Source organism: Tachyglossus aculeatus, chromosome 19 (assembly GCF_015852505.1).
Source record: "Tachyglossus aculeatus isolate mTacAcu1 chromosome 19, mTacAcu1.pri, whole genome shotgun sequence".
Lineage (NCBI taxonomy): Eukaryota > Metazoa > Chordata > Mammalia > Monotremata > Tachyglossidae > Tachyglossus > Tachyglossus aculeatus.
In genome coordinates, this window is record NC_052084.1 from 25857577 (window position 1) to 25875687 (window position 18111).

At 47.8% G+C, this 18111-nt stretch overlaps 1 protein-coding gene across 1 annotated transcript in view; it reads left to right on the forward strand.

The window, feature by feature from the left end:
* The window catches only part of SENP6 (SUMO specific peptidase 6), a 121451-nt gene that overhangs the window by 32166 nt on the left and 71174 nt on the right, over nt 1-18111 (forward strand). The window contains exons 7-10 of the mRNA XM_038760880.1: nt 8636-8729; nt 12187-12247; nt 14079-14221; nt 14733-14837. Of these exons, the coding sequence (XP_038616808.1) occupies nt 8636-8729; nt 12187-12247; nt 14079-14221; nt 14733-14837 (403 nt within the window). The remainder of the gene's footprint in view (nt 1-8635; nt 8730-12186; nt 12248-14078; nt 14222-14732; nt 14838-18111) is intronic.

Genomic DNA, 18111 nt, shown 5'->3' on the forward strand with positions numbered 1-18111 from the left:
ACAAAACAACTCACCTGTTTTGATCATACATAAATGGACACAAGCCTCTTTGTCAATAACATGGTGTGGGAAGGGAATTGGTGGAACGTGGCGGTGGGAAGAGTATGGGACAGGGAATCATGATGGGTCACAGGCCCAATTCCGTCAGTTGCCTGCTCCGGAGACATTCCCCGTTGAATTCTTCTCCCTTAGTCATTACCTCATTTCACCACCACATCATCATTTATGCACTCAAAATCACCCGTAGAAGCCGTTTCTCCGTGCCTCAGTTTTCTCGCCAGGAAAATGGGGATAAAATGTCCGTTTCCCTTCCATCTTAGACTTTGCATCCATGAAGGACGGGGACTGTGTCCGATCTGATAATCTGATGACCTTGGGCCCCAGGATTTAGCACGTAGGAAGCGCTTTATAATTACCGTCACGTCTCCTCCGGAGGCCTTCCCTGATTAGTCTCTCATCTCCCCGCCCCCCGCTGCCACACGGGCTCATGAATTTGGATCTGCCCCCTTTTTTCACCCCTCCGTCACCCCCACAGCATTTTACATACGTAGCTGTAACTTATTTATATTAATGTCTGTCTCCCTCTCTAGACTGTAAGCTCACTGTGGGCAGAGAACGTACCTAACAACTCTGTTCTGTTGTATTCTCGCAAGCGCTTAGCACATAGCTCTGTACAGAGTAAGCACTCGGTAAAGACGATTGAAATTACAGCATTTTCCCTGCTTGGAGGAAACTCACAGTACAGAGGGGAAGGGAAATTATAGTGTTCTTAGGAGGATGTTACAACGTGCCTTCAAGGAGCTCATGATCTGAAGGTGGAGGCAGGTGAACTGACGTGTGTTTAAGAGGATATTATAGCCTGGTTGATACCCTCAAAAAGCTTACAGCAAACTGTAGCGTTCCTAAGGGGTTATATCAGGAAGAATTTCAAGTGTAGCAGTATAAAATGTCAGGACGCGAGTAATTAACTACACAGAGAGATCCAAGTGAAAATATACAGGCTCGCAGAAGAGCTGAGGATCGGACTCAAGTTCACCGAATTGACTGATGTAGAAAAGAAGCTGTTACCCATCAATCAATCAATCAATCGTATTTATTGAGCGCTTACTATGTGCAGAGCACCGTCATTTCTGTACTCGGAGATTCTTGAATGAAATCTGAAACGGAAACTCAAAAGTGGGAGGTTTAGAAATGCAAGGCTTTTTTTTTTTTTTTTTAAGACAATGCCAGCCACGTACTTCATTTTTGGTGTCAGCGTAGCTTTGTGGTGGTACCGGGAACGTATACAAAATTCTGACACCCAGAAATATCGCTATTAAAAGGGAATCACCTGAGGCTTAGTAAGTGAGTGATTTAAGAGTGCTTTAGGTTTTGACATTCTGTTGAAATACTTTCGAATTATGGCCTTTTGATTTTAGGACTTCCCGCTAAGGGCTCTTAAACGCAGAACGAACCATTATCATCATCATCAATCGTATTTATTGAGCGCTTACTATGTGCAGAGCACTGTACTAAGCGCTTGGGAAGTACAAATTGGCAACATATAGAGACAGTCCCTACCCAACAGTGGGCTCACAGTCTAAAAGGGGGAGACAGAGAACAAAACCGAACATACTAACAAAATAAAATAAATAGAATAGATATGTACAAATATACATGTACAAATGTACAAACGAATGCGAGTCTGTTGGACAGCAGGAAGCCGTGGGATAGAAAAAAAATAGTGTGTGTGTGGTATCAGACACCAGGAGTGCTACAGTTTCCTCACTGCTTTTCTACCATCATCATCATCAATCGTATTTATTGAGCGCTTACTATGTGCAGAGCGCTGTACTAAGCGCTTGGGAAGTACAAATTGGCAACATTTAGAGACAGTCCCTACCCAACAGTGGGCTCAAAGTCTAAAAGGGGGAGACAGAGAACAAAACCAAACATACTAACAAAATAAAATAAATAGAATAGATATGTACAAATAAATAAATAGAGTAATAAATATGTACAAACATATATACTACAACCCAACCTGCACGCTTTGGCGTCTAATGCCAACCTATTCATCCTATACCTCAATCTCGTCCATCTCGCCGCCAATCCCGCACCCGCGTCCTGCCTCCGGCCTGGATCTTCCTCCCACTTCGTATCGGACAGACGCATCTCCTCCGAGAGGCCTTCCTCGACTAAGCCCTCATTTCTTCTTTTCCCACTCCCTTCTGCGTCGCCCCTGCGCTTGGATTTATTCCCCCCCTCCCTCAGCCTCCAAACACGTCCGTCCGTACCTACGATTTATCGATTGTAACGTCTCCGTTCCCCCTCCGGACCGTAAGCTCATCACAGGCGGGGATTGCGCCTGTTTATTGTTGTATCCTACTCTCTCAAGTGCTTAGTAAGCGCTTGGTAAACACAACCGATCGATAATGCGGGGCGTTTTTGTGTAACACCGGGGTGGGGGGAATATTGTGACAGTGTAGCCATTGATGGAAAGAGATCCACAGGGTATCCAGCAGCTTCTGGCCAGCAGAAAGGGCGAAGGAACGTTTTTAAAGGTGCCGTAAAACGAAGCCGCAGACTGACCCCAGCGTCCCACCCGAAAACCGGAGAGATAGTCGCCGCCGCGGCCGGGAATTCTGCCACGAGAAAGGAGTGGGGTCTTTCTGCCTCTGGACTGTAAGCTCGTTGCGGGCAGGGAACGCACTCTCCCAAGAGCTCAGTTCCATTGCCCCGCACGTAGTAAGCGCTCAATAAATACCGTCGGGCGATTGATTGGGGATTGGAAATGTGATCTCTCTGTAAGGTTCAGTGGGAACTCATGGGGTGGGGTTCCCGGATCCGTTTTGGGACCCCAAACCCGAGGGCACGTTTGGTCCGTCGGGAGCAGAATGCTTTCCGGCCTTGTCCCTCGTTGCCGTTTACCGTAGGGATGCGAAAACGATGAGTTTATTCGTTCATTCCGTCATATTTATGGAGCGCTTACTGTGTGCGGAGCACCGTACTAAGCTCTCAGTTCTCCTGATGGTCCAGAGAGACTGAGGTAGCATCTGGAAAGTCAAGCAGCAGCATTTATAGTGCTAATTGTGGTATTTGCGAAGCGCTTACTAGGTGCCAGGCGCTGTACTGAGCGCTGTTGGATTATGGCTCACCAGGGCAGCCTCAGCCGTGGGAAGAACATCTCCCAATTCTTCCTCGGGTTCTCGAGACGCAGCGTAGCCTCGCGGGCGGAGCCCGGGCCTGGGTTCTAATCCCGGCTCAGCCACGTGTCTGCGGGGTGACCTTGGGCAAGTCAGTTCCCTCCTCTGTCCTCAGTTTCCTCACCTGCTAATTGGGGTGAAGTCCTGCTCCCTCCTACTTAGGCAGTGAGCCCTAAGCGCGACAGGGACCGCGTCCAAACTGATTAACGTGTGTTGATCGCAGCTCTTAGAACAGTGCTTGGCACCTAACAAGGACCAGAATTATTATCCAAATCGTGTAACGCGAAGCCTCCTGAGAGCAGAATTGGGTGTACTCATGGTTTTACGTGTGTGTTCCTCCCCAAGGGGTCAGTTTTCTTTATTTTTCTCCGTTTATTCCCTAAGCGCCTAGCTTAGTGTGCTGTGCGCCGTAAGGCACCAGAATAATTTTAATAATGAAAGGGATTTGGGTAATTCAGACTTGAGGAGAAGTTTGAGAAGTTAATAACTCTTCTGGTATCCGGGGTTTTTTTCAGGAGGAGACATGGAGTCTAGTTCTCCACGTCCCCAGAGGAAGAGGAAATAGCGCTAAAATTTTGTACAGGTCTTTAAATTCTATATTGTAAATTATTCACATTAACATCGGTCTCCTCTAGACTGTAAGCTCCTTATGGGCAGGGAGCGCGACTGCTAATTCTGCCGTAGCGTCCCCTCTCCCAAGCGCTTGGTACAGTGCTCGGCACATAATGAGCGCTCAATAAATACCCTCGATGGAGGTTTAAAGCGTTAAGAGGGGGTCTTCTCTTCCACCGCCAACCCCGTCGTAGCCGACCGACAGCCCACTCCTCTCCCTGTCTTCAAATCCTGGCTAAAAATCCCGGATCTTTCTTGACAAAACTTGCTTCGTCCCATCTCCTCCAGCATCATCCGTGGATTTGGTCTGCTCCCCGAAGCGCTCCGGTATTCCTCCCCTATCCCCGCAGCATTTCCATACATCAAATTCATTTTTACATCCATCTCCCCCTTTGTCCTTGAGGGGAAGGGTCGTCTCTTTCTCCTCCGTGGTATCGTACTCTCCGAATCGATCGGTTGTATTTATTGAGCGCTTTCTGCCTAGGCTTGGGAGGCTCCAAAATAACAAGCCCGTAGTGAGTGCTCAGTAAATACCATTGAGAAGCAGCGTGGCTCAATGGCAAGAGCCCGGGCTTTGGAGTCAGAGGTCATGGGTTCGAATCCCGACTCCGCCACGTGTCTGCTGTGTGACCTTGGGCAAGTCACTGAAATTCTCAGAGCCTCAGTTCCCCTACCTGTAAAATGGGGATGAAGACTGTGAGCCCCATGTGGGACACCTTGATCACCTTGTATCCCCCCAGCGCTTAGAACAGTGCCTTGCACATAGTAAGCGCTTAACAAATACCATCATCATCATCATCATCATCATCATCATCATCATCATTGAAATACTCTAGAGTTATGGCCTTTTGATTAGTCGCTCTTCTTCCCACCCTAGTTGTGTCAGCCCCGGCGCATTTTACGTCCATAGCTGTAACTTATTTATATTAATGTATATAATTATATGTATATATGTTTGTACATATTTATTACTCTATTTTACTTGTACATATCTATTCTATTTATTTTATTTTGTTAGCATGTTTGGTTTTGTTCTCTGTCTCCCCCTTTTAGACTGTGAGCCCACTGCTGGGTAGGGACCTTCTCTGTGTGTTGCCAACTTGGACTTCCCAAGCGCTTAGTCCAGTGCTCTGCACACAGTAAGCGCTCAATAAATACGATTGATTGATTGATTGATTGATTAACAGTCTCCCTCTCTAGGCTTTAAGCTCAGTTTGGGCAGGCGGCATACTGAGCGACTACAGACTGTATGGAGAGGAGTCATCTCATGGGTTCTAATCCTGGCTCCGCCACCGTGCCTGGCACTTAATGAATACCATGATTACTATTCTTATTGTCTGTTGTGTGACCTCGGGTAAGTCACTTCTGCCCCTCAGTCCCCTCATCTGTAAAATGGGGATTGAGACTGTGAGCCCCATGTGGGACAGGGACTTTGTCCATCCCGATGTGCTTGTATCCACCTAGTAAGCGCTTAACAAGTAAAATGATCGCTACCCACCAAGTTGGCAAGCAAGCGGGGGAGCCGGAATTAGAACCCAGGTCCTTCTAAAGCCCGGGCCGCTCTACCCACTAGGCCGCACTGCTTCCCTCGGAGATAATCACGGCTTCCTCCGTGCCCGGCCCTCGGCTAAGCGCCGGTCGGAGCTGCTAGGCGTTCGAACGGCCTTCGTTTCTGGGAAGCCTAGCGCGGCGGATTTCTGACCCTCTTCCAAGGCCGTGGAGATAACAACGGAGGAATGGCTGCGTTGAGGCCGCCCCCGCCCAGGAACCCGTCCAGACCTCCGGCGGGCGCTCAGCACGCTCCGGCCTGACCCGACGACGACACGTAGGCCTGAAGAAGAGCGGCCCGCGGCCGGACGCGGCGCGCTGACCGAGCGCGAGACACCGGTCGAGGAAGGAGGAGATCCCGGACGGTGGCAGCCGGGCCCGGCGTTCGGCTCCAGAAGCGGCGTGGCTCGGTGGAAAGAGCCCGGGCTTTGGAGTCAGAGGTCCTGGGTTCGAATCCCGGCTCCGCCACGCGTCTGCTGTGTGACCTTGGGCAAGTCACTGGACTTACCTCATCTGTAAAATGGGGACAAAGACTGTGAGCCCCACGTGGGACAACTTGATCACCTTGCATCCCCCCAGCGCTTAGAACAGTGCTCTGCACGTAGTAAGCGCTTAATAAACGCCGTCATTATTATTATTATTATTCTGCCAGAGGCTACGGCCAAAACTCTCGCCGTGGCTGCCGTCGTCGCTGTGACAGTGGCTGTTGTAATAATAAATAGTTGTGGGATATCTTAAGCGCTTACTACGTGCCAGGCACTGCACTAGGCGCGGGGGTAGATACAAGGAAATCGGGTTGGACGCAGTCCTGTCCCACTTGCGGCTCACAGTCTCGATCCCCATTTTGCAGATGAGGGAACTGAGGCCCGGAGAAGTAAGGTGACTTCCGCCCGGGGTCACCCAGCAGGCAAGTGGCAGAGCTGGGATTAGAACCCAGGACCTTCAGACTCCAAATGGACTGATCAGTGGACTGTCCTAGGAGCATTTGCTTTGCTCTGTAAACGCGGGGAGCACATGGAGAAGCAGCGTGGCTCAGTGGAAAGAGCCCGGGCTTTGGAGTCAGGGGTCAGGGGTTCAAATCCCCGTCAGCTGTGTGACTTCGGGCAAGTCACTTCACTTCTCTGGGCCGCAGTGACCTCATCTGTAAGATGGGGATGAAGACTGTGAGCCCCCCGTGGGACAACCTGATCACCGTGTAACCTCCCCAGCGCTTAGAACAGTGCTTTGCACATTGTAAGCGCTTAACAAATACCATCATCATTATTCTGTTATTATTATTTACTCCCTCGCGGATCAATCAATCAATCATATTTATTGAGCGCTTACTATGTGCAGAGCACTGTACTAAGCGCTTGGGAAGTCCAAATTGGCAACATCTAGAGACAGTCCCTACCCAACAGCGGGCTCACAGTCTAAAAGGGGGAGACAGAGAAAAAAAAAAAACCAAACATACTAACAAAATAAAATAAGTAGAATAGATATGTACAAGTAAAATAAATAAATAGAGTAATAAATATGTACATACATATATACAGGATGAAGTAGGGATGGCCTTTCCTCTCTCTCCTCCTCCTCCTCTCCCTGCCCTCCTCGTGCGAGGTCGGCAGGGACCAGGATGCGAGTTGGGAAGAGGGAGGGCCCCGCTGCTTTGAATGGGATCTGTTCCCTTTCCCGTTGGTGCTGAGCCGCTTCTCCCCAGTTCTCCGTGGAAGCGCGCTAATCCCGACGAAGTGAGCCCGGAGAAATGCGGCCGAGGAAACGTCCCTCCTGCAGGAGTGACCGGTCCCCATTTCCCGGAGCAGTTTAGGCTCCTGCCGGAACCCCGCCTCGACTCTTGGGATGATGGTGGCCGGAGCCCGGGCCTGCGGATCAGAAGGTCCCGGGTTCTAATCCCGCCTCCACCACTCGGCTGCTGCGTGACCTCGGGCGAGTCACTGTAGTTCTCCGGGCCTCAGTCCCCTCATCTGTAAAATGGGGATTGAGACTGGGAGCCCCATGGGGGACAGGGACTGTGTCCAGCCCGATTTGCTTGTATCCACCCCAGCGCTTAGTACAGTGCCTGGTATATAGTAAGTGCTTAACAAATTCCGTCATTATTGCTATGGTACTATTACTATGGTGGTGGTGGTGGTGGTAGAGAAGCGGCGTGGCTCAGTGGGAAGAGCCCGGGCTTTGGAGTCAGAGGTCATGGGTTTGAATCCCGGATCCGCCACATGTCTGCTGTGTGACCTTGGGCAAGTCACTTCGCTTCTCTGAGCCTCAGTGACCTCATCTGTAAAATGGGGATGAAGACTGTGAGCCCCACGTGGGACAACCTGATCACCTTGTATCCCCCCCAGCGCTTAGAACAGTGCTTTGCACATAGTAAGCGCTCAGTAAATACGATTGAATGAACGAATGGTGGATGTGGTGGAAGTAAGGGGAGTTGCGTTTCTGCTGGCTGATTCTCGTCGTACTGAGTGTCCTTCCCCTGGGTGGTTGGGAGGGTCGGATGGAGATCCACCCCCGAAGGAAGAATTTCACACGAAGCTTTGACCTCACGGGCTTTTATTGAATTTTATTTTGAGATACAAGTTAATCAAGTTGTCCCACGCGGGGCTCACAGTCTCAATCCCCATTTTACAGATGGGGGAACTGAGGCCCAGAGAAGTGAAGCCACCTGCCCAAGGTCACACAGCAGACAGGTGGCTGAGCGGAGACTAGGCCCCTGCTCTATCCACTACGCGAGACGACTCGAAAAGCGAAAGACGAGACAATAATCGTTGCGGTGTTTAAGCCCTTAAGTACTAAGCACTGGGGCAGATACAAGATTTTTCAGGTCCCACATGGCGTTCACAGTCTAAGTAGCATCATCGTCACCATCAATCGTATTTATTGAGCGCTTACTATGTGCAGAGCACTGTACTAAGCGCTTGGGAAGTACAAGTTGGCAACATATAGAGACAGTCCCTACCCAACAGTGGGCTCACAGTCTAAAAGGGGGAGACGGAGAACAAAACCAAACATACTAACAAAATAAAATAAACAGAATAGATATGTACAGGGAGAACAGGTGTCGAACCCCCGTTTTGCAGATGAGGGAACGGAGGCACAGAGAAGTGAAGTGACTCGCCCGAAGTCACACAGCAGGTAAGCGGTGAGATGCGACTCCCCGGGAGAATCGGCAGGCTCCTTGGACATATCCGGGGGGGCTTCCAAGAAATTCACTCAACATTTTTCCGGTTGCGATCTCCCGTCGATCGCTTCTCAGTCCAGCTCAAAGAGCTTACGTCAAGTTCTTCTCATTTCAGCTTTGGATCGATCGCAGTCCAAAAGAGATGGAGGTTTTAAAACCAACTGGAGCTTCGATAATGCCGAAGAAAGTGAAGGAGATACGGAAAAAGAGTAAGGTTATTTTATTTAGCTTTTGGAAAAGATTAAATGTTTCTTCAGATGATGAGGTTTCTTTCCTTACAGAAGCTAAAACGCGGGGCAAGGGCATGCTTTGCTTTCACTTAAGGGCGTGGTGTCCTAAGGGCACCGTGTACTTTAAATGAACCAAATCTTAGAGATTTTTGTTCTCCTTTATGAACATTTCCTCTGATTAGTTTATATCTTTTTTAGACTGTGAGCCCACTGTTGGGTAGGGACTGTCTCTATATGCTGCCAATTTGTCCTTCCCAAGCGCTTACTACAGTGCTCTGCACATAGCGCTCAATAAATACGATTGATGATGATGATGATGATGATATCTGTGTCGGTACCTCAACCTAGGTGGTGTTTATCGTAGTCACAGGGTGAACAACTTAAGAGCTAAGATTAGGTAAAAGCTCGGGCGTATTGATTTCACGTGCTTTTCACTTTGTTTTTTTGCGAGCAGTGTGACCTTAGTGAGTGTCTGCGGGACGTCTGGTTGGTATTATTGCGAATTCCCAAGCCAAAAAAAAGAAATCCTGCCTTTGAAAACGTCCCCTGCTCCTCGCCCCCAAAAAAGGCCAAGGTAGGGAGAGGCCAAGAAGGGAAGCGCTGTCGTTGCCACTGCTGTGCACATTTTCTGACCCCTGTCTCTCCGCCGTCAATCATCCTCCCTCCCCATCCCTGTCAGTCAGGATATGGGCACCTTTTGGGAGCGGGAAGCGGGGAGCACCGTACCGGATAGTCAGATGCTGATGACGCAGAAGGAGGATCGGAGCTTGCAGTGTAGTAGGAGAACCCAAAGTCCGTAATAATAATAATAATAATAATGGTGTTTCTTAAGCGTGTACTATATGCCAAGCGCTGGGGGGGTTACAAGGAGATCAGGTGGTCCCATGTGGGGCTCACGTTCTCAGTCCCCGTTTTATAGACGAGGGCAATGAGGCCCAGAGAAGTTAAGCGGCTCGCCCCAGGTCACCCAGCAGCCGAGCGGCGGAGCCGGGATCGGAACCCGCCTCCTCCGGCCCCCGGGTCCCTGCTCTTATCACTAGGCCACACTGCTCCCCGTCGGACTGGGCAGTAGTTAAGAGCGTGCGAGCGTGGACTAAGGAATAAGCCCAAGCGCGTGGAGATCAAGAACAGATACGGTAAATAAATCCTCTCGATCGAAAGCTCGTCGTGGGCAGGGAACTCGTCTTCCAACTCTGTGTCGTACTCTCCCGGGCGCTTAGTACAGTGCTCTGCCCACGTTAAGCACTCAATAAATGCCCGCGATGGTGATGATGTTTGAGTAACCTGGGAGTTGAGAAGATTTCCATGAACTCTAAAGAAAGCGATGCATTTATAAAAGTGATCGAAGGAGAGGTTCCTAATGGAGGGAAGAGTTTTAAGGTGTGAGAAGGTTTTCAGAAGGCATCATCATCAATCGTATTTATTGAGCGCTTACTATGTGCAGAGCACTGTACTAAGCGCTTGGGAAGTACAAATTGGCAACACATAGAGACAGTCCCTACCCAACAGTGGGCTCACAGTCTAAAAGGGGGAGACAGAGAACAAAACCAAACATACCAACAAAATAAAATAAACAGGATAGATATGTACAGGTAAAATAAATAAATAGAGTAATATCTGCTGCGAGTGCTACAGGGCACTTGAAGAAGACAAGAACAAGACTCGGATAAATTCTGTACCAAAAGTGTTTTGGCTTTAATGGCATTTATCAAACCCTCACTATGTGCCGGGCACTGTACTAAGCTCCTGTGTAGTTACAAGCTAATCAATAATTAGCAAGCAGTTGTGGAGTGCTTGGAATCTGGCATTTGCTGACGTTAATGAATTGGCTACTCGGGGCTCAAGAAACACGTACCGATTTCCCGACATTCATCTCCCAGTTGTCAAATCATTGGATTTTCTTTTGGTTTTTTTTTTTTGGTTCTCCGGGGAATCTGGCGAAGAACTGTCATCTTGAAAGGAACCTAAGGCGGACCTAAAAACGACAGCATGATTCAGGGGATGAAACATCATCTTCATGACACAGGGATTTTTGTATTCTTTTCCGTCGCAATTTTGTCACTTGGATTACGGACTCATTCCCTCCGTTGGAATTGCCCCCCTCTCTCTCATTTTCCTTCTTTTTGCAGCCCCGAAAGGACCTAGCTTTCAGAGTTATTGTGCAGAGTGTCATTTTTATTCCCATAATTGTCCGCATAACTTGTCACCCCGAAACGGGAGGGACTGTGAAGTGTAGCAGTAAGGGGAGCAGAAGGTAAAAGGGAAAGGAGGGGAGAAGGAAGAGAGAAGTGGGCACTTGAGACTCTGTATTTTACTTTTATCGCACTTTCCCAGCTGTTCCGAACAGTTAGATATTCATTAAATTTTGGTAACGCCTCCATCTCCCCCTCTCCCTACCACAGAGTCTGCGTGTTTCTCTGAGCCTGTATCTGCAGCATTAGCGTGTTTTTGTCCCTTCTCTTTTTACCATGGATCAGTAGTGATTGCCAGCTTTGTTAAGGACTTTGTGCCAAGCACTGTGCTAAGCCCTGGGGAGGTGCGGTCCCGTCAGCTCGGTTCCGGTGTGCATTGCGCTCAGGGGAGTTCCCGCTTCCCCACGATCCCGGATCCGCCGGAGTTCCCACCCAGATCCTCTGCCGTCGCTGCTTATAATAATGTTGGTATTTGTTAAGCACTTACTATGTGCAAAGCACTGTTCTGAGCGCTGGGGTAGGTACGAGGTAATCAGGTTGCCCCACAAGGGGCTCACAGTCTTCATCCCCATTTTCCAGATGAGGGAACTGAGGGCCAGAGAAGTGAAGTGACTTGCCCAACGTCACCCAGCTGACAAGTGGCGGAGCCGGGATTTGAACCCACGACCTCTGACTCCAAAGCCCGTGGTCTTTCCACTGAGCCACGCTGCTTCCCCTAGAAACTCGCGACCCCTGGTTTACGAAACCAGTGATTTTATGAAACGAATCATTTAATTCCCCCTCAGAAATGGCGGAGGGGAAATTATCCAGTGGTGGCTATCATTCTAGTCAATATAGGAACTGAGAGAAATGATCGGCGAGGCATTTGGCAAATACAGCAATAATAATTACGGTATTTTTTAAGCGCTCACTATGTGCCGAGCACTGTTCTAAGCACTGGGGTAGATACAAGGTCATCAGGCTGGCCCGCATGGGACTCACAGTCTTAATCCCCATTTTACAGTTGAGGGAACTGAGGCCCAGAGAAGTGAAGCGACTTGCCCAAGGTCACACAGCGGGCGCGCGGCGGAGCCGGGATTAGGACCGGCGTCCTCCGACTCCCAAGCCCGCTGCCAGACGTGAAGTCACTCTCCGCGTCTCTTTTCCGAGCGTATTTACCGTCTTAATAAACAAGGACCGTCTATCGGGGTAGCAGTAAACGATGTCCCATTACTAACGCTTCTCTTTCGTTGCCTCCTAAATAGTGAGCCAAATCTGCTCAGTGAGGATGAGAACGATGGACCTGAAACTTCAGAAGGAAAGAGGGTCAGTATGGCGCGTTCTAATTCCTCATTCTCTTCAAATATCTAGTATGAGAACGTCTAATATCAGCAGAGATGTTCAGTCCACGTCTCCCCACTCCTCGGGAACCTCTAACGATTGCCCATCCACCTCCGCATCAAATAGAAACTCCTTACCGTTGGCCCGGCGCTTAGAACAGTGCTTTGCACATAGTAAGCGCTTAATAAATGCCATCATTATTATTATTATTTAACCTCTAATGATTGCCCATCCACCTCCGCATCAAACAGAAACTTCTTACCGTTGGCCTGGCGCTTAGAACAGTGCTTTGCACATAGTAAGCGCTTAATAAATGCCATCATTATTATTATTATTTAACCTCTAATGATTGCCCATCCACCTCCACCTCAGATAGAAACTTCTTACCATTGGCCTGGTGCTTAGAACAGTGCTTTGCACATAGTAAGCGCTTAATAAATGCCATCATTATTATTATTATTATTTAACCTCTAATGATTGCCCATCCACCTCCGCATCAAACAGAAACTTCTTACCGTTGGCCCGGCGCTTAGAACAGTGCTTTGCACATAGTAAGCGCTTAATAAATGCCATCATTATTATTATTATTTAACCTCTAACGATTGCCCATCCACCTCCGCATCAAATAGAAACTTCTTGCCGTTGGCCCGGCGCTTAGAACAGTGCTTTGCACATAGTAAGCGCTTAATAAATGCCATCATTATTATTATTATTTAACCTCTAATGATTGCCCATCCACCTCCGCATCAAACAGAAACTTCTTGCCATTGGCCCGGCGCTTAGAACAGTGCTTTGCACATGGTAAGCGCGTAATAAATGCCATCATTATTATTATTATTATTTAACCTCTAATGATTGCCCATCCACCTCCGCATCAACTAGAAACTTCTTGCCGTTGGCCCGGCGCTTAGAACAGTGCTTTGCACATAGTAAGTGCTTAATAAATGCCATCATTATTATTATTATTTAACCTCTAATGATTGCCCATCCACCTCTGCATCAAATAGAAACTTCTTACCGTTGGCCCGGCGCTTAGAACAGTGCTTTGCACATAGTAAGCGCTTAATAAATGCCATCATTATTATTATTATTTAACCGCTAATGATTGCCCATCCACCTCCGCATCAAATAGAAACTTCTTGCCGTTGGCCCGGCGCTTAGAACAGTGCTTTGCACATAGTAAGCGCGTAATAAATGCCGTTATTATTATTATTTAAAGCACGCGATCAGCTCGCCCCATCCCACCTCACCTCACAAATCTCCTCCAACACGCACTTAACAAATGAGGTGGGCAACCTCACTGACGAGCCGCTAGCCCACAGGCAACGCCGCTCCCTGTCCTCGGGAAATCCCGGAGAAATGGGTTTGTTCTTAGTAAGGATTGTGGCATTTGTTAAGCGCTTACTATGTGCCCAGCACTGTCCAAGCAGGGTGTCCCTCGTGGGGCTCACAGTCTTAATCCCCATTTTACAGATGAGGGAACCGAGGCCCAGAGAAGTTAAGTGGCTTGCCCAAGGTCACACAGCAGGGAAGCGGCGGAGCCGGAATCGGAACCCACGACCTCCGACTCCCAAGCCCCGGCTCTTTCCGTTAAGCCACGCCGCTTCTCTTATTAATCATTGAAATGTACTTTGAACGGTTACGGGAAATGCGGTGTTTTGGGGAACGACTGAGCGGCCAGTGATGCTCCTGACAATTAATAGCAAAGCGGCTCCGATTTCCAACTAATTTCCCGGGATAGGTCTGGATCATCAACCTGCCGCCTGGCGACTTTTTACAGTCTCGTTAACTTCTTCCCACCTGTGGATTCTTGTAGCCTCAACGCTATCGATTAGATGCCGTGGGTACCAGCGCCGGTGACTCCTTTAAGACGTACGCCCGGCGGAGCAAAATCGGACCTTTCCGAACTCTGAAAGGAAATTCGCTAGGACTCAACATGTTGAACAGCAAGAAATTGAGGTAGTATTTTCTGCCCTTTCCAAGTAATTACGTAGCCGGTTGGGCCGCGTCGCCGTCATCGAAAGATGCCGGTTATGAGAAAATACCCCACGGATTTTCTGAAGATGGGATTCTTTTAAAATTCTTAAATGAGAAAGGTTATTAGTCACATTCACATTTTCACCTTGCACTTGGATTTGTGCCCTTTATTGACCCCGATCTCAGCCCCACGGCGTAACGTGCTTTTCCAAAACACTCAAACTACTGCTTTTAACAACTTGTACCATATTAGCACGTTGAAGAATTTTATTCATTTCATTGGGAAAGTGGGATCTCAAATGACAAATTTAAAGAATATGAGGACGCAGATTCCCCAAAGTCCGGGCAAAGGTGTTTGAGTGCCCAGGTGTCCAGTTGACTCTACCTCAAAAATAATTTGGGGTTGCTGGATATTCAAGTTGTTTAATCTCTCATTCCGTAAAGTCTTGGCTGTCTTTCCAAAGAAATATCCTCTGTTTCTTGAATCTCACAGTGAAAATTCACAGAACGTGTCTCTGAGTTCGGGGACGGTACTCCACGGCCGACGTTTTCACCACGCCAATGCACAGATACCCGTCATGAAAACAGCAGCCCAAAGGTAAAATTTCTTTCCGCTCCCGTTTTCCCCCACGCCTTTTGTTAGTTGCGATGTGTTTTTGAATTCTTTCTCACTGCCTTTCCTTTTTCAGGAGAACAGTTCTGAACATTTAAGCGATCAGTCTACAGCCTAGAACACTAAAGCCTCCTTTTCGTGTTTACCTAGGTCATTTGTACTGCTCAGTAGTCCTTCAAAAAATTTAATTATGTCTATAATAAAGTTGATGTCTATTTTTGCAAAGTATTCACTAGCTTTTGAGTCTCAAGAAATGGTGAGTTTTAATAGTGTTTATCGCTTATCCCTGTATCGCTCCCGAGTTTAACGTGGCTATTTTTATTATTGTCCTGTGTGCGTGTGCATGTGTGTGTGATTTCGGAATCATCCTTGAATTAGCATTTCTGATTCACGTCCCGATTTAGCTTGTCTGTTAGCAAAAATAGACTTACCCCCCCTTGGGTTTTACATCACTTCAGAAGTTACAGAATCATTTTCAAGGTTTATGAACTGCCCTTTGTCTGTTAACATTTTTTCAAACTCCTCAGCCTTCATTATCTTCATTTTCATAATTTCAGCACCTGAACTGCATAGTGAACTACCTCTTCTGTTATCACTCTATTGTAAATCAGAGCTCCACCAGAGTCTCTCTAATGATTTTTGACAGCAGTCATTTATTCATTCTGACTCAAAAATTGTGCCTCCTTTTTGGGTTTCTAAGGGTTTCCCTGCTATTTGCCCTCTTAACATATCGGAGTGATATCCCGTCTCTAGATAATTAGTTTCTGCGCATCTTGTTTGCAGTAAAGTGTGCACTATTCGTAACTTTAAAAATCCAGCTTGATCACCGCCCTTCTGTTCTTTATGCCTTGTTTCGTTCAGTTTGGCCGTTTTCCTGTTACAGGTTATAGGTTACTCACCGGAGGTTTTCAGAGAAGTACAGAATTGTAGTCTTTTCCACAGATACTCTGTGCATCCTTAGGCCAGTTACATTAAAAACCTGTATTATCTTGTGACTGTGTTGAACAAAAGTGGAAAACTCTATTCCACAATTTTCTACACCCAGAAAATTAAAGAATGGGGACTCAGATCTTATGGTGCTTATCCGTTTAAGAATGTGATCAGTCAAAACAGTTTGACCCGCACTGAAAATATTTGAATACTATCTTTTCACAAAGAGTTTGATTTGATCCCAACCCGACCGCAGGTCGTGGCATTCCTGACTTCCCCCAAAGCCCAGCCAAGAATTTTTAGCTTTTTTCCTCCGTGAAGCATATGTTGTATCTGAGACTCGAATCCTCAAATGATGGTGCGATTTTGCCTGTCCCGTCTCTTGTTTGTAGGCAGCTGAAAGCTTAATTTATCCAGGGAAACTGCGGTCCACTACTCCAGTAACCCTCCCAGGTGCAAGGAGTTTGAAATCATCCTTAACTTCCAGAACACGCCGTGCCTTTGAGTCTTCCTGGTTTGGGGGTTCGATCTTGCTTGTAACTGTGTAAACGATCCGGTTTAATTTGTTTCCACGTTAGCTAGCGTACCGTTTCCCCTTCCCAAATTTGGTAGACGCCTGCTTATTCTAGACTTCGAGCCAGGGACGCGGAAGAGTGGAGGCGAAGACTGTTTTCCATCCCGGGCGAGAACAGGGAGAGGATCTCACGTATTAGGCCACGACGGGTGGTTGAAGGAGCGAGAGTCTGGGATTCGGGAGACCTGGAATTTAGTTCTAGTTCTAACACTTGCCTGCTAGGTGACTTTAGATAAGGCGTTTAAATCTCTTGTTTCCTCATCGGTAAAATGGAGATAATTCCTGCCCCTCCCAACTTGGGAATATAAAATGAGATGAGCGACAGAAAAATGCCTTATGCAGTCGTGGAATGGCGATTATTATTTTGATATTAGGCCCGTGTCTTTTCCGAGCGAGGGACATCGCAGATCAAGACAGTGGCAATCAGATACCGTCGATTGACTGGCGGGAATAGGGGAGATAGGGAAGAGACCGGGTGGGAGAGAAAATAGGCCGATCCCAACCTCTCTCTTCCTTTTTTTTTTTTTAATGGCATTTATTAAGCACTTACTATGTGCAGAGCACTGTTCTAAGTGCTGACGATGGCATTTGTTAAGCGCTTACTATATGCCAAGCACTGTTCTAAGCACTGAGGGGGATACAAGGTCATCAGGTTGTCCCACATGGGGCTCACAGTCTTAATCCCCATTTTACAGATGAGGTCGCTGAGGCCCAGAGAAGTCAAGTGACTTGCCCAGAGTCACACAGCTGACAAGTGACAGAGCCGGGATTAGAACCCGTGATCTCTGACTCCCAAGCCCGGGCTCTTTCCACTGAGCTACGTTCCCATTTAAATCTCAAAACGCTTCTTTTGTAAGTGGTTTAACAAACTGTGTCTGGCATCCAAACTAAGCCTGGCATCCACATCCAACTTGGCACATAGTCGAAGCAGAGAAGCAGCGTGGCTCAGTGGAAAGAGCATGGACTTTGGAGTCAGAGGTCATGGGTTCGAATTCCAACTCCACTTGTCAACCGTGTGACTTTGGGCAAGTCACTTACCCTCTCTGTGCCTCAGTTACTTCATCTGTAAAATGGGGATTAAGACTGTGAGCCCCCCTTGTGACCTCCCCGGCGCTTAGAACAGTGCTTTGCACATAGTAAGTGCTTAATAAATGCCATCATTATTATTATTATTATAGTAAGCACTTAACAAATAGCATAGTTATTATTATTATTATCGACTTGGGGTTTCAAAAGGATTATGTCAAACTTAGTGTTTTCCAGGCCAACAGGTACATTCAGCGTTTTCGGTTAGAATGTCAGGGTGAATGAGGGGAAGACAAGATGGCAAGGAGAGAGGGGAAAGCTTTGGACCTTCTAGACTGTGAGCCCACTGTTTAGTAGGGACCGTCTCTATATGTTGCCAGCTTGTACTTCCCAAGCGCTTAGTACAGTGCTCTGCACACAGTAAGCGCCCAATAAATACGATTGATTGATTGATTGATTGATTGAAACAGCTCTTGAGCAGCATTGGGGTTCAGCTGGGCAGCAGGCACTGTGGTGAGTCTGGAACCCCGACACGCATTCCGTGATCAAGCGTTTCTCCCCGATTCCCGGCGGCCAGGTGGCTGGAAAGCTTTATCCCTTTATCCCTCTCTGGGCATTGGGCCAGAAATGTCGGGTGCCTCTGGTCTGGGCTCGCGAGTTGGGGGAGAAAAATAAAACAAAAAAGAAAATTACAGGTGACGCGTCGTCTCCGTCCTGGCTGCTGGTCCC